At 35.9% G+C, this 23,354-nt stretch overlaps 1 protein-coding gene across 1 annotated transcript in view; it reads left to right on the plus strand.

Annotated features, from left to right (window-relative positions):
* The window catches only part of LOC135203775 (transient receptor potential-gamma protein-like), a gene marked incomplete in the record, with an annotated part of 150,820 nt that overhangs the window by 88,662 nt on the left and 38,804 nt on the right, over positions 1-23,354 (plus strand). The window contains 1 exon segment of the mRNA XM_064233743.1: positions 11,314-11,508. Within this exon segment, the coding sequence (XP_064089813.1) occupies positions 11,314-11,508 (195 nt within the window).

Below are 23,354 nucleotides of genomic sequence, written 5' to 3' on the forward strand. Positions count from 1 at the left end.
TATTGAGTATGATTATTTATGATTTTAGTTGGATGAAAACATTGTTTCATAGAATCTGCTTAACAAAACTTGAAACGTAACTCTGCGCTCAGTATCGTGTGTGAATTCCGTAAACATAAGTGAAGCCAATAGACCTCTTGTGTACCCATAAGCTTCTCAGTTTTTGTTCTCTTGCTACATTCCTTGACAAATTATGCAATCACGTTATGCGTTGTTCATCTTACTTCTATTTTTGATACATTTCCCTTTTGAAGTCCATGTGTGGGTGCCCTCTTTATAAGATGATCATACTTCACCATTTGATGCTTATGTTGTTACTGCTGCGGTTTGGGTTTCTTATGAGCAACAAATGTAGGACTTGGAAGATATTAAACCTTGGAGTATGTATTCGTAGGTTTGAGTAGTTCCTTTTAGTTCATATTGTAGGATATTTGAAGATTTAGTTTCACAGTGAGGTTTTAAAAGAGACCATCTTAGACTGTAGGCTAACACTCATAGATGATTTTAGGGTAAGGCTCTTTTGTTGCAATACGACAGTTGGATTATGCAGTTTTCTCATGCTGGGCCTTCATGACAGTGAGTATCATTTTTTAGACTAGGTACTAACAATAATTAGTAACAGCTGTCGTAGAGAACAATAAACCCCTTACAACGAATAAAAAAACAAATAATTGAACTGTTTATTTAGACTGACAGAAAGATGCAGTATTCTCAGCTCTGTATTATACACTCCTTCTTCCAAGCTTAAGAACTCCTTCCTGCATCCAGTCCTACATATTTCTTTGCAGTTAATGTGAAAGAATGACATTCTCCACATACTCTTTCTTTTTTATTCTATCAGATGCTTAACCTGTAACACCATTCTTGGCTAATGTCTTGTTTTTCAAGAGTCGAAATTTAATGAAATTTAAGTCCTTTATCAAGACCAAATTAAATTATTTACACATAAAAAATGAATTGTTAATGACTTAGCAGTCTTGTCTCATATTTAGCATTGATGTGATCAAGTCTCATAATGTAGAGAATGTTATGTGGGTTATCACATATAAGATCAGTGCCCTGGATTGTCTGGTCATGTAAAGTATGATAGTATTAAGTCTCATTTGTAGAAACAGTGAAATACATCACCACATTGCATCACACAACTTTTGAAATATGTCGTCAGATCTCATCCAGACATTAATGTCTGAACAATATTGCATTGTGGAAGGAAAACTGATAAATCCTGTTAATTTGGCGAGGAACAGTAGCTGTAATCCAGTGACTACACAGCATCTGGAAGGTCTTAGTTGATTTTACCATGATTCTGTTTTCCTGCTTTGTCTTATTAAGACAACTTCTCTTCTGCTCTCCTCATTGAGTTAATAATTTTCTGCTTCTGCATTCCGGAGGTGCACATGTCCCTACAGTTGTCCTTAGTAGGAATTACCACTTCCATGTTTCTATCCTTTTTGGTAGTTACCACTTTTGTATCTCTGTCCTATGGAGAAGTTGCCACTTCTCTATTTCTATCCTCCATAGGAGTATCTGTTTTTTTTAGTTCTGTCTCTGTTTCTGTCTTCTGTAGGATTAAGTGCTCTTGTACTTCCTGCATAGGAGTTACTGCTTCTCTACTGTTCTCGATATAAATGACAGCATTCTACCTCCATCTTCCTTATGAGTTAACTGTCTTCCTTGGAGGCACTGCTCATCGTGCATTTCCAAATTGCAGTGCATTCTGCTCAGTACTTGTCTATCCCTTTTTGGCCTTTCCTACTTGTCTGTTTAGCTTCTCCAACCTTTCCGGTTCAGCATATACAGTACCAGACAGTTAAGACAACATCAGACCTGGTAAAGAAAAAACTAATGTTAAAGTGTTCATCATGATGATGTCACTAAAGAAAAAATCCTTTTAGCAAACCCTACAAATATTGAAATGTAGCCCATTGTAATATGTTAACTACTTTAAATGATAATAATAATAAAAATAGCTCCTCTACCATTGGTACATTGTATACCATAACAAACATTTGAGACTTAATGAACAACATTTGTAGAATATTAAATACTTTCTTAAATAATTTATGAGTTTAGTCTCCATCATGATTAACATATGGCAGGTTAGGAATGGACCCCACAAAAAATGAGAAATTAGCCAGAATCACTGTTACTTCACAAAGCCCTGTTACACCACAGCTGTTGTGTACAGACCACATATTTTCCCACCAGAATTTTCACGACTTTGTTACCCACACATCCCACATGTTACCTCTGTTACCGATTTGTTCCTGTGTTTCATAAAATAGTGTACTGTACACTTCTTGTTTTATCTTACTATTTGTGGACCTTGTTTTGAGTTCTATTTGTTTGTTTGTAAGGCTTTGTTTTTGGTATTCCTTTATGCAAAGGTTGTATGAACTTTATGTAAGCATTCTCTCTGCCGATTTGTTGGCATTTTTATACTCATTCAAATTTAGTCTTTTTTGGAATATTCAATATTGAGTTTGATTCGTGCTTGTGTTCAGTTCACACTTATGACATCTTTCATTTTCACCATCTTTAGTTTTTGTCCTTTATTGTGCGCCCTCCTTTGTTGCCTTAAGATTATCCTTTCCCCAGTACGGTATGTGCATTATTCTACCAATTGATGCGGCAGGTCAGCTTTTTCTAAGTTTATCTATGGCTCATTTTATTTTCTGTATTCTTCATGGCCTAAAACACGTTTTTGTAATGCGGTAATCTTTACACAGCACATGCTTCCATGATCTCTCTGCTGTATTTTTCTATTATCTCTACTACAAGTGTCTTTTTCTCTTTTTTCATCAGTATTAAGAGCCCTATTAACATCTTTGCCATATAATTTATTATGTATATATATTTCAAACATAACAGTATATTAGTTTTCCTTCACTCTCTACTAACCAGTATACAGTATTCACTTTATTTTTATATTTTATAAATTCCCCCCCGCCTTTGACTTTGCGTCATTTTCTGTCTCTATTTTTTTCATTAGGCTTCTTAATCTTTATTACAATAAGGAAAGATGGATGAAGTTATTTATCCAATTGAGAGATTGGTAAATTATCCCATATCTAGTTCATTTAGATCTATGATTTTGTAAAAAAAAAAAAAAAAGAGAACAAGAACACTCATAGGGAAGAAGACAAGGAGCAACGAAAACAACAAAGGAAAACTTGACATTTATTTCAAGAAAACTACATCACAATACGTATACTATCTAACTCAGTTGCTGCTGAAAGATAATGGGAAATGTTTTGGCCTTAGAAAGATATTATAATATGTGGATCTTATTCACATCTTTTCTCCCAGGCTCCTTCATCTCATATATACACTCACTCCTGTAGACTTGATGCAGTATTACCCCTTATGACTGTATATCTGTATTATACCTTCTTTCCCTTTAGCATGGTTTGCTCTTCCTAGAGTTGATAACCACTGCTACAGTATTGATCACTTGTAGTTTTATATACTGGCTTGTAGGCAAGAATTACGAGACTGAAGTATCTCTATACACACAACAGTATTTCTACGGGCACATCAGTTTTGACATACGTATAGTATTTTTTTATCAGTGTGAATCACATTGTGTTTGATTGTGTTTACATTAATTTAGCAGTACGTATTGTTAATTTTTCGTTTTCCTTATTTTTTAGTTGATTTTGGGAATAGATTAGTTTGCTGCAGTTAATGGAAGCAGTGAACAATTCTGAATCTTTGCTTAAAATAAGGATTTTGAAAGTTCAGTTATGGTTATCGGTTATGGAAGTATGTATGGAATAAGTTTTCAATTTTGATAAAAGAACCGCATACAGTAGATGCTATGGACTTCAAAAATGTGCTCAAGTTAAGCATAATTACTGGATAGAAATAGCAGAGAAAGAAAAGTAAATTCTGTTGAAAGTGTAGCTCTGTACAAAGAATTGAATTGCATAAGTAAAGCACCAACATGAGTATGATACCCTTTTCCACTTACAATTTTTGTCAGTTGAGGACTGAATAGAACTTTGATAGTTATCTAGCAGAGTTACAGTTTGTTTTTGATGGTGAAGGTTTTCCTTGCCCACAGTGAGCTTCCAGTTGTTCAAGATGAGGGGAAAGTTATATCTTTTGTCAGTTGTTTCCCCTCACTATCTTTAGAAATACTAGGTCACTCTTGAGATGTGTAATGCAGTCGGGGAGGTGGGGCACCTTTGATATGGGGTCTCCTGAATAGCAGTCTAGCAGTGTTAATTGGATTCATCTTTTATATTTGTAGCTTGTTCCAAACCTCTAGAGGATAACCCCATTCTTTCAAAGGATGTGGGCTGTCTGGTCGTAACTTGCCTGTCCTAGGCTGAAGAATACTTATGTGTTTGGGAATAGTGTGTGTGTCATTCTGATGTGTTAATTTCTATTGTTTGTACGCAATAGATTGCAGTTTGCCAGAAGAGTAGATCATTTTGAGGCCAAGGATATTGCTGAATTTATTCCATTCATATGTGACACTGAATCACTCAGGGAGTTGTAAAGACTTGGAAAGATATCTTAAGTAGTTTGGCTTCCATCCTTTGGATGATTGCTGGAAGCTTATTTAAGTGTCTTAAAAGAATGGCTTTTGTCATAGGCATTTGATTTGAAAGAGTAATGATCCAAAGTTGTTTCACTGGCTACCAGTCTGTGAAGTACTGTAGTTAAGTTCTACTCTTGTGTTTGAAAGGGAGTATCTTTATTTTTTTATATGAAATTAACCAATTAAGTGGCCGATACTTCCAAGGAATCATCTACTTTCGAGGATCTGTTCAAGTATAATTCTTGGAAACTTTTCTGTCCTGTTGGTGCAATTAAGTCACATATATCTTAGTTTTAACAGACCACTGATCTGATAATCAGCTCTCCTAGGGCTGGCCCAAAGGAATAGATATTTTTAAGTGGCTAGGAACCAATTGTTCACCTAGCAACGGGACCTACAGCTTATTGTGGGCTCCGAACCACATTATATTGAGAAATTAATTTCTATCACCAGAAATAAATTCCTCTGATTCCGCGTTGGTCGAGCCGAGAATCGAACTTCGGACCACCGGATTGGTAGCCGAGCGCAAAACCCACACGTCCAACGAGGAACTTGGGGCGATTCAAACTTAATCAGATAGGTTAAACCTAGAACATCTTTTTCATCCTTTTAGAAACCTAGAACATCTTTATCAAAGGTTAATTCTGGAAGAGGCAAAATTAACGGCCAAATAACCAAGTCATGGCTGTGCTATTAAAGTGTGGAAGTGAGTGCTGAGTTTTTCTAATTTGAAACAGTTGTGAACTAGCAGTTTATAATTAGACTCGATGGATTATCTAACCTGGATAAAGTATAGTTTTGAGTTTCCTTTATTTATTTTTCTTAGGCCTCTTTTGTGCCAGGGTACCTCCAAGGAAGCATGAGGAAAGAGAAAATTGTTCTCTACTCTTTCTACAGGTACTGTCAGTAGGGGCAGTATTGTACTGAGAAGCAAGTTTCGTAATAGGGAAGTTTACAGATTTTACTAGGCATGGAGAGTCTGGTAGTGTTATGAAGTTGATCAAAACTTTGCTGAGACTGATTGTTACCTGAGATGGGTGTTTTGAGTTGCATTTGGCAGCAATTTCTTCCCTGTCACAGGGACCAGTTACAGTATCCTAAGTTCACCTCTGAGCATCTTAAAGAGGTAGGATCAGTTTTTATGAACATCAGTCCTCGCATTAGAAGCATCTACAATATATCATTGATATGATTGTACGTACTATATGAGTAGTACTATAGTACCGAATGTACTGTATTTGAATTTTTATGCATTATGTTTATTATCGACACATGTAACTTAAATGGAAACAGTCAATCAGTTAAGGAAGCCACTGACAAATAACAACAAAAAGATTTATTTTCATATTTGTTGAAGTCAGTGAATTTATTTTTATTTTATTTTATTTGTTTTAGCATTATACTATATTTTACAAACAGGATCTTTTTTCTAACTTTGTTTTTAATGCTTTGTTTTTTTCATTAACGGTAATTATTAACCTGTGTTTCCGTCAATTCTTCTCAGTCTCCTTTTATCTCCGGTCCTTGTCTGTCTTCCGTATTCATCTTGTTTACTAAATATGGCTGAGAGCCGCCCCTGTGGATCTCCTCTTTATTTTCTTGTTTTCTGGGTGTTTGGTAGTTCACTGTCTTAGTCATCTAAAAGTAATTGTCAACATTAAACCTTTAATAGAAAGTTTTCTTTTGTTTTTCTGGGAATAAACATTTTTCAAACTTAAATGTATATATATCCCTTTTAGCCAAGGGGCATAATTAATTACTTTTCCAAAATGGGGATTTCACTAAAGATCAAACAATCCACGAACTCTGCTTTTGTGAGGGGCATTCCTTGCCTTGCGCAAGCAACTGCCAGGAAACTTCACTTCTCGAAAGTGGTGTTTTGATGGGCTTCTTTCTGTGAAGTTCCCAGAGACTGTAGAAGAGAATAAATTGCACGTTTTAAAACTTTTGATCATTACCGTTCGTTTAATTGCCATCATCATATTAGTCCTTTGTATTACTAAGCAGTTTCTTATTTAAGGTTCATTTCTATTTTACCATACTAAATTTTCCCTCAAATTACAGTAATTATGCTGATTTTTATTTATTTTCCATTACTCTTGGCATGGCTTCTGCTCTCCTGAAAATATTCTCTCTCATCCTTTTCTTCACGTTTACTTTTCTCGATGCGTTTTCATCTCGTGCAAAATGTGCCTACACAAGCTATGCTAGTATAAAACATCCTTTTTTCTAAAGGGATTCATTTATTTTATTGTTTACATAAAAAACATGACTAAAACACGAAAAGGACCCAGTGATTCTTCTTCTCCCTCAAAGGAATCAATTTTACCAAGGCACTTTAAGCATAAAAGAGCCTGTTCAGTTTTATATTATTTTATACATTTACTCACGGTTCTCTCAGTAAGTTTGCTGTTTGTCATTTTAAACCCCCAGATTTATTCTACATTTATTTTGCTATGACTACAATGCAGATTACTGTTTCAGGCTTTCAGCTTTTGGAAACTGGCTCTCTCTCATTTCTCAAACTACACATCTAAGCATGCTTTCCAGGAAAGTCCTTCAGAATTACTTTCTCCATTTCTTTTGGTTTACGAAAGAGAGCTGCTCACAAATTTTGATATGCTGAAGCTTTAGAACTTCTGTGTGTACATGTGTAGTCTACTAGCATCAAGTCAAGATCCATTTCCATGACAGTGTATACCAGGAAAGTGGTCATTTCATTTCTGTGTGACTTGCCAGAGAAGTCTGTGGTCCTTATGGAGTGATGATATTGTAGGTCTCTCCAGAAATGCTGAATCTCCCCAAGTTCTTCTGCCTTCAACTTCAATTTCTTTTTAGAGTTTGTGTGACCCCAATGTTCCCCTTTCTTTGAAATGTCTTGCGTCAAGGTGTAGATGTCTGGTGTTGAGTAGTTCCTGGAAGTTACCAAGGCTTTATCCTGTCAATTTATTCCCTGAATACTGTTGAAGTCCTGTGTTGAGCTCTGCCATTTGTTTTGTATTTAAATTCTTTATTTTTTTGTATTTTATATATTGTTTTTATTTTTTTGCTGTTCTTTGTAGGATTAGATGAAAAGCATGAATTTTCTGAGTACTACTACCTATCAATAGGGAACTTTTTATTTTTATTTGGAATACAAAATTACACCAATATATTGAGTGCTTCATCACTTACCTCTGCCTGCTTAATTTCATGGCATTCAGGTGTCTTGAAAAAATACTTTTATGTACAAGTCAACCTTTCATGCTCAAGTTGCTATTTAGAATCCAGAGAAACCAAAATATGTTCAGTAATATTCACCAAGTATAAAATAACTGGGAAAAAATGTCAGGAAATTCAGTGTTTATAGTAAAATGTTCTTTAAGAGAAATGTAGTTTCTTTGATGGTCATATGGCAGCTTGAGCAATCAAGACCTACCTAGTTTTGACCACAGTAGAAGACACTTCTTAATAAGCGCCTTCTGTGAAGCATGGGAGCTCTTCCACCTCCACTTCCACCCCCTTAAACCGTAAGCATATTGCTCTCTCCCTATGATATTTGTACCTCACATTAATCTATTTTATTACTGAATGTAACTTAAAACTCCTTCCTGTGGAACATCTCATTACCATTCTTTTATATTTTATTGGGAGCATTTTCTATTTGTGTTCGGTCCACTGCATGATGTAAAATGTTCCAAGAATACCCATTGCAACATTCAACACTCGTCCAGTGAATGTCATTGGAAGATGAAAATTTCATGTCGTTCGTGTATTTTGTGAGATGACTTTCTGTATGAACATGACTACAGGATTCTTTTGTGCATTAACATTAAGGTGTTTCAGTGTTTATGGCATTTGGAGGTGATTTACTACCAATTTTTTTTCTCTGTTTCTCTGTTTGAGAATTTTTCGTCTACTTTTGAAAACAAATACTCCTTTAAAAGCATGGTTCAGGCCTATATGTAGTAGGTTCAGTGGGATACATTTTATGATCACGTCCTTGAGTTTAGAACTGCGACATAATGATAGTTTGTAAATGAGACCAGTAATTTTGAGCATATAAGTGATGACACTACAGTGTCATGTACAGATAATCAGTATCATTATTCGATCTTGCTTTACTTAATAAAACGTGCAGAACACTTAATAAACTTTTTTTGTATTCATGTTTCTAAAATATTTTTTTACAGTGTTTGAAACTTGCATTCATCAGTTATATATAGCCATAAAATCCCCATTCAGTGGCACTTTCATCTAGCAAAACTTGGAGTGAGAAGTTTGGAGAGGAGAGAGAGAGTGAATGTCAAGTTGTAGTGTTGCTTTGTGTCTTTAATATTTCACAACTCTTTTCGTAAATGTCTCTGGTGCCCTCATTTCATCTCCAAGCCTCAGCTCCTTGTCAGCAAGCAAAACTAAAAGATAAAAAGCATTTTCCCTCTTCCTTGCTTCTGGTTCAATCTAAATCCCTAGATTTGTGTTGGAAAAAATGTGTGTCTTCAAAGCATGTTACAGTTTGGTCATACTTCAATTGCTCACTGACATTAAGTTGGAAATGAATAGGAGCAGTTAAATAATAATTGTCATAGTTCTTATGAATGATATTCTAACTTTCATTTAATTATTTGATTCATACATATATTTTTATTGTACGTACTGAAGATACCGTGTGAATTTCTTGCAATAAAGTGCTATAAAGACATGTGATAAAGATAAGCTGTAGTATATATAGTACTAGCACATAGCTAACTTGAATTTCAATTTTACCATCCTGTGTTATAAATGAGTGTATCAGTTGTATAGATATTGTGAATTGAGTTTGAAGTATGTTTTACATTTCAGCAAATATGGTATTTCGTTCAAAGCTAAGTCATTTCTGAAATAGACACATTTGTAATGATCGTGCTGTTGAAAGACAACTCATTTTTTTCAGAACACTTTGTTTTCTCCAGTCTCACAGTAGATAAGAGTGAATGATGCCTCTGTATTTTCCAAAAAGAAACCCAATATGTTCACTCCTTTTACATTAATTTCCCCAGCTTCACTCTCCCTTTACTAAGCTGTTGCATGCCCTGTAATTATATATATTTATATACATATTTGCTGACAGGCAGTTTTGAGACAAGATGGGAAAAGAATTTTCGTCTTCATATTTACAAAATTACCATAGATTTCATCAAGATGTGTTATGGAACAAATATGTTGTAATGTCAGAAGTGTATTTATCAGCTTGAATGAAGGGTCTTCTCATTCCTATTGGCAGCCTTTTTATTTTCTGAGTAAATTGTTTAACAAGAAATTGCATTGCATTGCAGCATATGCAAGTTTCTTGCAGATGAATTCCAGAGCACATTTGCTTATCAGTTTATGCCTTGTCTCAAAATTGAGATCCTGCTTGAGGTTGGTTTGTTATCCTTTACACCGCATCCAAATTTGCACCTCAACTAAGACGTCATTATTCCCTCCCCTTGTTTCCTTAACCTCACGAGGGCCGAAGTGGGTTCAAGGTAATTTTCCAAAACGTTTTTATTTTCTTGTTCAGTATTATTTACGATTATATTGCTTCTTCTCTAGATCTTTTCGTCTCCCATTCTTCTCTCCGCCTCTCGCTGTCTCTCTTCGCCTCTTACATTTCTTTGTCATCCTCATTATGATCGATTCATGAAACATTTTGTCTTTTCACAGTTTATCAAGTTTTTTTATTTTGTGTCATTCTGTTAACTAATACTGTATACAGTAAACATTGCTACGGGTGTTGTTGTCATTATTACAGGGCTGGAGAACCTTATAAGTTGGTTTTCAGAATTTCCAAAATTGTCTTATCCAGTTTAGTCCATGAAAAATGAGGAACTATTCATGTATACTATGATATTACAGTTGTACTGAGGAAAAAATGACTCTTATCTCAGAAAAGGTTGTGGCCATGTAATAAGATAGAACACACACACCAGTGGCAGTCCACTACTGTATACCCACCAACTTTTATGATGAAAATAGACGTTCCTTACAGTGCTCTAAAATCATAAAAAAAGTAGAAGTAATTCCTTGATTTTTTTCCTTTGGTTGGAAAGTTTACTACCAGTAAAGTAGTAGAGTGCTTAAACTTCTGTTACTTATAGTACTTTAAAACTAAACCTTGTTTTTCAATAAAAATCAGTTACCAACCTCTTATCTGAAGATTCTTATTAATATATATTACCGTATAGTTCTGCAGCAAGGGGCTTTCATTGCTGGATCTTGTGGGATTCCCAGTGAAAACCCTTCAACATTTAGAGTCTTGTTCTTGTGATGTTGGAATCATATGTTTCAAAATTTCGGTATTTTTATCGTATTGTCAGCTTCCCACTAAGATGAACAGTAATGATGACCTCTTTTTACCCATTGTCATCTCATCACCTGCATGGATACCAGACGGAGTTTTTTTTAACGTGAGAGAATTTTAATGGTTGCTGTGAAGGAAAGACCCGAATTTTGGTGTATTTTTGACCTACCTTCTGTTTTGGGCAACCAGAGGCTATACGTACATTTTTTGGGGCTCTTTTGCCCATTTAGGTGTATAAAGTTTTTTCCTCTTATTCTGGTGTATGATGGCTTGTTTAATTTTTGCATAGCTGTAGAGATAATAAATCTGTCTTTACATAAATGAATGGAAGTTATTGGCTTATGTCTTTGTTTTAAATTATTTTCACTTGGTTGCATGCATTGCATGTTTCAACTCATAACAATGAATTTTCTCTCTGTCTGGACTGCACTTCAATCTCTAATATTTCCAATGACTGCCGTAGGAACGCGCCGATACAGAGTGGAAATTTGCCCGGAGTAAACTGTGGATAAGCTACTTCGAGGAAGGGGGAACCTGCCCTCCGCCCTTCAACATCATTCCGACGCCCAAGAGCCTCTACTACCTTTTGTACTGGTTCTACAAGAAGTTCTGCGGCCAGACCAAGGCTGCCAAGAAGGAGCACATGAGGACCATAAGGGTAAGTAGAAAACTTTTATTGTATCTTTTGGATGTCCGTAGTTTTTTTAAATCAGCGCCACTTCAATTCAGTTTTGTCAGAAAGAGCAGTGGCCAGTAATGGAAATTAACATTGACTATTTAACAGAGCGGTAGTTTGCTGTTGTAATATTGGTGATATACATATATAAAATTTTATGCTTAAAATTATACTAATTGATGAACATTTTAGCTATTATAAGTTTCCCCTGAGTTTCCTTTAGTGTTATCTTAACCCCTCACTGTACTGTTGATTTTCTGTTTCCTTGGTTCGTCCTCCGTATACCTTGTTTTTTTTTCGTTTTAGTCCATTGGCATATGTTAAATGTTATTCTTCTGATGTGTTTCTGTTTGTTTAATAATGCGTGTTAAGTTATTTTGATTTTGTATATTTTATTTTTGTAAATTCGTGGACGTTGTCGATGTCAGAGCTTTTTTGGCAAATCGTGACACTTGTTGTTGTGGCATAAATTAACAGTAACTTGACACTAAAACATTAACGAGTTATTTAATCACAATCAGAAAGGTAATGGACAACAAAATTATTCTTAAGAAAAAATGGACGATGAAATAAAACTGACTGACAGTAAAACTGGAGTTATACATAATGGTATATAGTGGGCAAAGAAAAAGAGCAGTACAGTACAGGGGGGGTTCTTTGTCGATGTTACAGAGCGAGGTGCGAAGGTTCTTTATGTGCATTAGGCCATCTGAGATCATTCTTATCTATATTTGAGGAAATGTCTGTATGAAGTATCTTACTCAGAGTCAGTGGTCAAGTAATGTCATTACTTATCATTCAATCATGATATATATCCTTAGCACCAGTAGCGGGAATTTTAGTATTTTGCTGTACAGTAATGAGAAAGCAACCAAAATATTCATTTGCTAGTTTCGTTAATCTGAATAGTACTATACGTACTGAGTTGTATTAAAGTTTGTGTGAACTGTGTCACTCAAAATCTGGTAAAAGTGATCACAAACAAAACTTAACAATATATACATCTTTAGCATCCTGTCACGAAAAAAGATTAAAATTTTGAGCAAAATGAAGAAAATTTTATTTACAATCATTACAATATTGATATTTCCCCTTTCATGCCTTAAATTTTGGAAGATGTCTTTTGTCAGCTGTATATAACTCACTACCCATTACATAATAACTTACCAGATTCTGGCTGTAAAGGTTAACTATGGCCCCTCGGCTAGCCCTCCATATTCATAACAGTTTATGGATTCATTTTGATTCAATAGCCAAGATTATACCATTCAAGCTGCAACTCCTGTCTGGTATAAAATTGTCGATGATTGAGATTAATAATAAAAAAAAATTGTAAAGGTTTTCCAAAATGGCTAATTTAGGCATCACATAGGCATTTTTTGTTCTAGGATTTCAGTTACTGTACGATAGCCAATGAATGAAGGTTTTTCTGACCCTTCGCTTTTCAATGACACTGTTAGTCTTACCTTTTCATTCCTTGACTGCAATAATAAAGTCTTTGGCAAACCTGAAGACTAGGAAGAGATTTTAATATTTTATTGAGCTTTTTACACTGCTTTTGATTACTATACATTTTTACAACGTGGAAAAGCCTTTACATTCCAAGCTCATGTTTTATCATTTTGTGCCAGTAAGAATGGATATCATTATTCATGTTAAAATAGTGTGATAAAGGTTATCAAATATGCAATATGTCGTCATAACTCACAAAGTGCTTCTTCATTACTGTACCGTTTTCACAATTTCATATCTTGCAACATAGTACCTAAGATAATCAGTATATATAGTTTTTAAACTAAGTGCAACTTGACTGTCTGTTTGTGTAACATTGTAGCATAAAAAAAAGCTTATAAATACTACTCGTAACATCTGTCGGGGGGATCCAGCTAACTACGTAAATGAAGGCTAATGTAGTCTATGAGAAATGCTGTACATAAACATAATTGTGTGTAAAGCATTGATGATACTAAAATTGCATCTTCTAATGCGAGTGTAAATGGAAGAAAGGCAAGTTACGATCATCTAATTAGAGTGGGGTAGTCTTGTTAAACATTAGAGACCACAGGAATTGTGTATTATCTAAAAGCAAAGGTCTTAGTTTAATGCTAAGACCAGGCTTTGGTAAGTGAGATGTAAATAGTATCATTCCAAAATTTCTATCTCCCTCTTCATCATTCATACAGTTTGAGTCTTCAATTTGAATGGAATGTGAAGCTATATGGTGTTGGCATTGTGTATCTATATTAGTTACTGATTAGTTATATTTACGGTATGTATATGTACTCTATATAAATTTGTGCACTGTACAGTATTCCTGTCATATTTACACCAATCAAAGAATTATGCATATGCGTGCATAATTCTTAGTACAATTACTTGAAGGATTCAGCTTCAAGCTTAAAGACTTTGATTTAACAAATTGTTAAAAGTCCAGAAATTACAATAGTATCGGTTAAATAAGTCATTCTTATCCTTATAATTACTGATACTTGCTTATATAATGCAGGTTGATCAAAATTTGTTCTTGTCATGAAAGACAGAGCGTATGAACTCCTATGAAAATGTTCCAGTTATTTATTGTAGGGCTTTACTAAACTTTTTAAAGTGCTATAGTCTTTGATACAAAAAGATGGTGACTTAGCATCAATATTATTAAGAATGTTGACGTCATCTGTTAACAGATAGACAGAAGAACGTTTCTCATTTCAATTTGTTTTACCAAAAAACCATCACTCAAAAAATATATATATTCCGATATATATTTATGTACTGTACCCATTCCTTTTATGTAGTATATAATAAGTGGCCCCCCTCTTACCCTACAAACCTTAGCTAGCATTTCATTCTACACAAAAATTGAGACAGTTACCTGCTGTAGACCGCTCCTTACCTATGTGGTATTGGATAAAAAACTGGGGCAGTTCAAAGACCATAAATATTGGTTATATAGTGATTGATGGATTTATTTCAGAAAAACTATTTTCTTGTTAAAAGAAGCAGATTTTACTAGTCACCGTCCAAAACATTTCATTGGGGTATCACCTTATTGTTCCTAGTTCCTTTTATATTTAAATTTTTAGTGAACATATCTTATGCAGACATACATTCCTGTGCTCTGATAAGATCATCTTTTTACCATGCATAGGGACAGCACAGCGCTATACTTTTTTAAGTAACCAGATTGATTACTCTTTTCATTAAAAAAAAAAAAGTATAGGAATACACTTTAGACGAGCCTCAGTTGATCATCACTTCCAAAACTTATGTTTTTTAAGAAGTGAGATTGTGAACATATCTAGAATCACTTTTCTTTTAGAACGAATTTTTTTGTACATTGCACTTGTTGTCACCATTTTTTTACTGGCTGTAATATACCTTTTATAAACGAGAGCAGTGGATAGAGTAGGGTAGGGATAAGCTGAAAAATTTAAAACAGCAGTTGTTGCTGTCGTGAGATATAGACAGAGAGGCAGGTATCTGGGTACTGATGGTTTATTGCTTGAGAGCGGGGTATACATTAACAGGTGCGGACGGATATGTAGTACCTGACCCGGGGCTACAGAGATCTGTGCACGGAGCTAGATAAATGCAGATGTAGTCTGTGCACATACATGATATTTACATTGGCAGAAAGGCCAGAGAATTCCACACAAATGATACAGAATAGAAAAATGATACGTTATCAATATATGTACATGAAATATTGTAAAAGACGTTGTCCATGAAAGTACTCCCGCCCCCCCCCCAAGACAATGATTATTAAATAATGATTGGAAGACAAAATAGGTAAGGACAACTAGTCACGGTAGCGTTTCAGGGGCAAGAGTCTCCCCCGCATCCTCGAGACTAGTTGTTTCGGGATGTCCTCGGCTGCTGCATCCTTTGGGGCATCGGGCGACAAGATGCCTCCCCTGGCACAGATCCTGGGGAGTTTGACTGTTTTCTGAGGGTGTCCGTAGCCCCGTTTGGGTGGCTTTGTAGACTTCGGGAGCGGTCTTGTTTTGCAGGGACACTCTGGGACGTCTGCCAGTTTCTTCCCTGGTATCATTGTCATCCGTCAGGAAGGCGGGCTTCAGCCTGTCGATGGAGACCCAGTCTTCGTGGCCGTGGGTCAGGATGAGATACACTTTGTCTGTGTGGCAGAGGACGTGGTATGGCCCTCGGTAACGTCTCATTAGGGATGGGTGGTGGGCGTCGTTCTACACAAAGACGCACTCGCGGGATGACAGGGCTTTCAGCTGAAAGTGTTTCGTTCTGTCGGAGAAAGTCTTGAGGCAGGGCGTGAATTTCCCATCTGGCACTCCGAAGTGGCTGACCCAGCGTGAGAGGAGGGCTTCTGTGCAGGCATTGGTGGTGGCTTCTGTCATCGGAGTTGCCTTGGGTCATCTGGCGGATCGGTCGATGATCGTCAGGAGGTACCTGGTGTCCCCTGATGGAGGTAGTGGGCCCACGATGTCAATGTGGATGTGGCCGAAACATTGTTTGGGTTGAGGGAACTCGCCTATGCCTGATTCGGTGTGTCGGCTGACCTTGCTCACCTGGCAGGGCACGCACCGCTTGGCCCATTCCCGCAATTCCTTCTTGATTCCGTGCCACACAAACTTTTCTGTCATCAGCCGCGTCGTTGTTCAACCCGACGGGTGAGATAGGCCATGGATGACATTGAGTACTTGCTTTCTTCGTGAGACTGGAACTAATGGGCGGGGTTGGCCGGTGCTGGTGTCGCAGAGGAGCATTGAGCTGGAGGAACCCACGGACACATCCTCCCACCTCAGTGCAGTGAGGGCCGTGCGGAAGGCTGGCACTTCGGGGTTGGCAGCCTGTTCCTGTGCCAGGTCCTTGTAGTCGATCCCCAGGTGGATGGCATTAATTTCGATCCTCGACAGGTTGTCAGCCACAGGATTTCTCTTGACTGGGACATAGTGGATAGTGCAACCGAACTCCATGATGGCTGCAAGGTGCCGTTGTAGCCTTGCCGACCATGCGTCGCCTGCCTTGGTTAAGGCGTGGACCAGTGGCTAGTAGTCCATCATGATGGTAAAAGGAGTGCCTTCCAAGAGGTATATGAAGTGGCATATGGCTTGGTATATGGCTAGCAACTCCCTGTCGAAGGTGCTGTAGCTGGTCTCCGCGGGCTTGAGCTTTCTGCTAAAAAGTGCGAGTGGTCGAAGGGAACCATTTGTGACCTGCTCCAAGACTCCTCCGCAGGCGATATTGCTGTCAAATCTCTAAACTTTGTTGTTTCCTAAATGCTTTACTAAAAGTATGGGGTAAATTTTATGATGTTAGTTATGGTCAGATATTTATTAAAGATTCTTAGACATACTGTATTATATTACCAAGATGGCTCAGTCCTAGGCAATGTTGAGAGAATTCAAGTTAATCTGTTGAATCACTTATGATGTGTTGACACATCATCCCAGATCCAACCTTAAGAGTTGCTAATGCCCTTCTGACACGATATTTTCAGTGATTTTTATCCTGTCATTTTGTCCTTTGGATTTTTTAAACATACCACAACAAAGGACAAGTATTTTGCTTGAAAATGACATGGGAATAAATATCAGCATGAATAGTAACTTTACAGACAGGATACAAAATTAAATCATTCATAGGCCTAATGATTGAAACAGTGGATTAACCTTATAATAATTTGGTGTTGATTTTTTAACATTATTGTTCTGGCTTTGTGACAATGTCAGGTAGTTTAACTACAATGGTTAGTCATTACCAGGCTCAAATGAGTGAGCTGAAGGGTATTTTTCTTAAATCTAGAAGGAAATTAGTGCAAGACATAGGTACCATTGAAGTTGGACAGACGTGGGGGAAGAGACTAGAGTGAACAGATGAAAAGTCAAAGACAGAAAGTACTACAATTCAGACTGGAAGAAACCTCAGAAAAACCTCTAGTACATTCTACAGTGTAAGTCACATTGTGGGTGATACCCTTGATAGAGATTAGAGAGTAAACAGTACTTCTTGACACCTTTATGGGACTTCTTTGATCATACCAATACTGCATAGAGCATCATGAATATTGTTAAACAGTGCTAATATAGCAGTACATGCATACCATTGAAAGAATGAGTGGTAATTTTCCATCACAGCGTGAATGTTGAGTAGTTATACACAATAAATTATATTGCAAGGAAAATAATGTAATGTTTAGTTAATATATTCGTGTGTTTGGCATGAAAGGGAGAGCATATTGGCTTTTAAAGTGCATAATTAGGTCGATGTTTAGATATGCACTACATTCATGAACATTTTCAAGATGTGAATGAAGTGGGATTACCTTAAGAAGCAAATGACCTTGAAACAATATATGTAAAGTAGTACCGTACTTTTGACTATAGAAAGTTTTCAGTATTGGAAGTAGTAATTCACAAATTTTATTGTTTTCATGTTGATGTTTTTCTCTCTGTTCATTATTGTGTGTTTTAAAGTCTTCATTTGATTATTTGTTTGGATAAGTTTCATATCATTTTCAATATACTCTTTGGACAAGAACAAAAGCCGACCTTTGTTTGGATTTGCTCGAAGATGTTTTAAAGTGTACAGAATACTTCTCCCTCGTTGTTTACCTCTTGTTGATCTGATAATGAAAAGTAATTGGCCTAGCATTAACAACACCCCCTTCCCCATGTCTTTGCACTTACATGTGTGGACACCACAGTTGATATGGCACTGTTATATTTGACCATACGCACAACTCAGGGCACTGTGCGATTGTTAACCCTACTTTTATTAGCACCACTAAATATATATTATAACTAGAATCGTTTCAGTGGTCTACATTTCAGTGAATTCTGCATTGATATTAATACTGTACATGTTGATGTGGTGTCATAGCATATTTCTGTATTCTTTTAGGTACTACCTTCATATCTCTGATGGTATAGGCTTCGTCAAATACCAATTAAACAGAATTAGCCCAGATTAGTACTTCTGGTACCATATACGTACTCAATGGATATTGCTACCACTTACTTTATATTATGTTCTGATGAGACAAACTGTCAGTAAATGCTACATTTTACTGCCAAATCTACTGAAGACAAAGAATCATGTAGTTTAATGTAGGGTATAACTAGGACAGGCAGTCAGACTTTTGGTTGTCTAACATAAACACATTGACTGATGATATGATTTTTGTTACTGCATTGTCTTTACAAATTTCTTGTACTGAATATGTAGAAAATGTATTACATACTTAGTTGGTGTCATCCACAAGGCTAATTATTGTAGTCTTCTTGTATAAAAGCTGGTAAACAAGTGTAATTTAAAGCAAGTAATCGTAGTTATGCATATTTTCTAAAAGCAATCACCCTGTTACAGGGTAATCGTAGCTAGAGAAGTAAGTGTATTTTGTAATATATTTGCCTCAAAATAAACACGGTCTGCAATTTGCTGTAGTAGGTAAAGTACTCTTATTGTAGTTTTGCAAATAATCCTTGTCTTGCAAGGGACTGTAGTGTTTTGATAGTAGCTATTGTACATATGCCCTTGTAGTTCTCAAAGATATTGGACATTGTAATTAAAGAAAGAATGTTCATCTATTAAATGTACTGTATAAACAGATTATACATCTCTCTCTCCTTTTTCTAAGGAAGAGTCTTTATTTTTCATTGCTGTACTACTTCATATATTCTCCATATGTCACTGGTACCATGCAAATTTGAAATTCAAGTTTAAAGTGCAATCTCTTGCTAAACTAGGCAGTGATCACTGGTAGGTGGAAAACGTTATTTATTATATTAGTCTTAAAACGAACTAGAGTTTATTACAGATGTCCGTTGTATCCTTTAGGGAATTTATCCCTGCATTTTTTTATAGCTATTGAATATAGGTATGTCATAAAATTTAACTAATTTCTCCATTGACACAATTTTTCCAATGCAGCATTTTTTAAGGTGTCTGGTTGACTGGAAATCATTTGTAAGCGAAGGATGTAGGGTAGTTTTAGCCCAAGAAACTCAAAGCTTTTGGGATTTTTGTTAAAATTTTAGTAAAGTAGGGCTAGTATGTTAAGAAAAAAGATTTAGTATTATAACCTGTATGTATCTCTGAATTGTTAAAATTGGGATAGAAGTTGTTGCAAAGTGTGGTAGAAATCATTATGCTTCAGTGGCAATTCCAGTGAAAGTTCAAGGGAAAGTTTTTCCTTGGGAGGTGCCAGGTTTTGGTATAGTTTATGTAAAGTTAGTAACCTTGTTATATATGTATTTGAGTTTTAGTAGCTAGGTAATTGTCACTAGTCATGGGTCATTCCTTGCCACATTGCTTTAGGAACAAACATTGCACCTGTCAGTCATTAATGCAATAGGAAAGATATATTTTTGTGATCATGACAATTGGTGTTTTTAACAAATCATTGATAGTGTATGTGAATTATCATGACCAACTCCAATGTAGAAGCAAGTATTATGAAAAATGACTTGTTGTCAACGTAAAAACCTGGTATTACAATCTTTGTAAAATGCTCAAAATCACGAACATAACCACACTATACTTAACACAAAACATTTCATAGCATACCTCAAGAATATCATCATTCTCCCAATATTTTATTTTGCTTAAAGCATCAATGGATAATCATATATTACATAAGAAACTCCCCCCATGAATAAGTGTATTAGGAGGAAAACACTTTCTCGTGCTGAATTCCCACCTTAACTTACACAGGTAGCTAATGAGTTGTTGCCATTTCTCTGTTCATATTAGGAGTTGTTGTATTTATATGTTCATTAATCCTTTCTGGAAAGCTACAGTGCTGTAGTTGACTCATTACTATGTGCCAACACAGTAGCAGTTGGTGAATTATTACTTTCTGTCAGCATTTTGCCTTGCAGAGTAATATTTCAGTTCTTTTTTGTGTGCATTGTTTTCACTGTAGTAGACAGGCACCATAACCAAAAAAGAAAGTTTTTAAAAAACAAGCAAACAGTTGCTTTTTAAAAAAGTACATTATTTAGTACTTGCGAAACAGCAAAATTAGCTGATGATGGTGAATCATATTGCGAGGTGCGGAAACTGACCCTTCAAATCATTATAAATAGCAACCTTGCCCCCAAATAGCTTTTACTAATAGGGGAACAAGTTAATCACGCCTTGACTGGTCATTGGGCATACAGAAAAACTAGATTGGCCATTATACTTGTGTACAAGGAATATTAATTATTCTTCCTTCGCCTCTCGTTTTTTCTGACCTGGACTAGAAAAATACATAACACTGCTTTTGTTCACTTGTGTACTTAGAAAAATTGAATCCATCTGCTTACATGTATTAGTTGATATAGTTATAATGATATTGATCTTCACAAATGTCTTCACAGTGTAAATGGAATGTAGTATATGACCTAAATTGATTATTGGAAAATGAATTGCTGCAAAATGCTAAAGCAAACAAGCACATAGATTGAGAAGTTATGAAAGGACAGGAAAGTTGATGAGAAAAGCATAAAACGGAGTCTGCTCATCACACATTAGAGAATCTTCTCAGTATATGACAGTAACTTTGCCACTGATGTAGCAGTCAGTAGTCTATCTTTTTCTGAAGTTCATATCTGTGAAGAGGAATTGCTTTCCTGATGCTACTATGTTGGTTGGCTTACATAAGTGAAATATTTACTTTAGATGGTGAATCATATATTTGGGAAACTAAGATCATTTAGTAATGTATTCCATTACTGGTACACTTCAATATTGTTGCTTTTCTACTGTAATTTCTAAGTAGCACTAAAGGAACGCTTTTTCATCAGTTTTAGACTTTCCAGAGAAAATTCAGTACTAAATACAAAACATCTCTTGAAAGCATATGCACCCTCTGTATTAACATAATAAGTCCTGGTAAACAGAATAAATGCTGCTGTATTGGTCAAACAGTTTTGAAGCACCAGATGTGAAAAGGATGTGTGTTTTCCACACATCAAAAATTGCCACTTTTTATCATGTTCAAGTGCAACTGCAAGATTTCAGTCTTGTGTTTGTGTCCGTCTCCCTTTAATGCAGTTTTGTGTGTGATTTTTCTTTCTGCATCACCATATTTTGTTTTGTCATAGCTGAAGCATATTCTGTAGATGTAAGGATTAACATGGAAATCAGTGTAGTGGTGTTCCAGTCCTGTGTCTTCTCTTGTAACCTTTGAGAACATGTTTTGTCGATAAATGTTCATACTGTACTATGATATCCCTTCAGTGTTTTTGTGATGTGTAGCGTTCAGTCATTGGTAGTTATTGTTATCTAATGTGTTACTTAAATGCTGATTGTAGATGTCAGTAATAAACACACAATGTTTGCATTTTGGAAAATCTGGATAGGTGTCGTGAGCATTTGAGAACCCCTGTGCTCATTTGCCTTTGCACAAAAATGATCATAATGACAAGGTGTATTTGTTGTATTTACAGGATGTGATTTTTGTCCTGGTAAGGTGTAATACTCTGGAAGGGTCTAGCATGGCTCTTTTTGAAGCTTTTGTAACCAGTACGTAACTTGGTGGAGCATTGGATCTGGTTGTTGTTTGCAGAGCTTTTGAGCCACTGTTTATGTTGTCAGCCTGGTGATGCCTTTCTGTAAATGTCAGAGAGTGTGTCGTAATGGTGTTGTCCTCCTTATGAAAGAGAGCAGATTACATCCTGTTTTGTTTGCATCCATGGTAAGAATGCATAAGAAAAAATGATCCAACTCCATATAGTGTTTTTTTTATTTTTGGCTGTGCAGAAAATAGAATTAAATAGTTTATGAAAATTTAACAAGGTTTGATTAGAGGAGTATAGTATATTTTGAAGTGAGAAGTCAAAATTTAAAATTGATGGTATGTAGATGATTATTTAGAATTTATTAAGATGAGGCTCGGTGTAGATACTTCAGCTCATTCATAATTCGTTAGAAGTCAATCTTCTGCACAGGTATGTGTCATAAGGAATCTTTTAGGTGGCTACTAAAAGATGTAAAAATTTTCTGAATACTTTTTAGCATTTTAGAGACTAAAAGAAAGCACACATCATGATGCATTTATATTGTATGTGGATCACCTTTTTCCAGATTATAAGAACTTGTGCAACCTGTCTTTTATGAAAAATCTAATTCTCATCAGTTAGAGTGGGTTTTCTAACAAGTGATTATGGATCTGTGATACTTTGTATTGCAATACTTTATATTTTATAGGGGTTTCAAGACTAATCTGTCTTGGATAATGAATGCAGTTTGTTTGAGATGCTGTTTCAGCAATTAACTACAAAACTTTAAACTTGATACAGTTGGAGCATTATTTTTGGTCTTTCTTTCAGTTTGGTCCTTTAGAAATTGATATGGGACAAACTGTTGTGCATAGGATTGCGTTCTTCCTTTGATTTTATCAGGCATCCCCTTAAACTGATGTCTCATCGTTACAGTTTTCAAGTGCTGATGCTTGTTGTGTTACTGCTGAAGGCAGATTTGGTTCATAGAAAATTGATGGCAGTATGAAAGATAACAGACTTGAAGCAACCCAACCTCTTCTGGACAATTCTGACTGATACAAGTATTGTACCAGTAATTTAATGGGACTTTCCCCCACATCATTGGAAGAGACCATTATGTGGCTTCATTAATAACCTTGGTAAATACCATTGTAATGACATTAATGCTAAAGGGCATTATGCAGAATTACTACAACTGGGAGCCACAGCAAAGTTTCTGATACTTTTGGAAGATCAGAACCATTAGGACTTACAAGTAGGAAACCTTAAAGCCAGACACAAACCTAGCTCTCATGAAAGAGTGTTGTGCCTGTTATATGTATGGGATAGCATTGATTTTGTCTGGCACTAGATTGGTATAGGATTAAC

The sequence above is a fragment of the Macrobrachium nipponense genome, chromosome 36 (assembly GCF_015104395.2).
Source record: "Macrobrachium nipponense isolate FS-2020 chromosome 36, ASM1510439v2, whole genome shotgun sequence".
Taxonomy (NCBI): Eukaryota; Metazoa; Arthropoda; class Malacostraca; order Decapoda; family Palaemonidae; genus Macrobrachium; species Macrobrachium nipponense.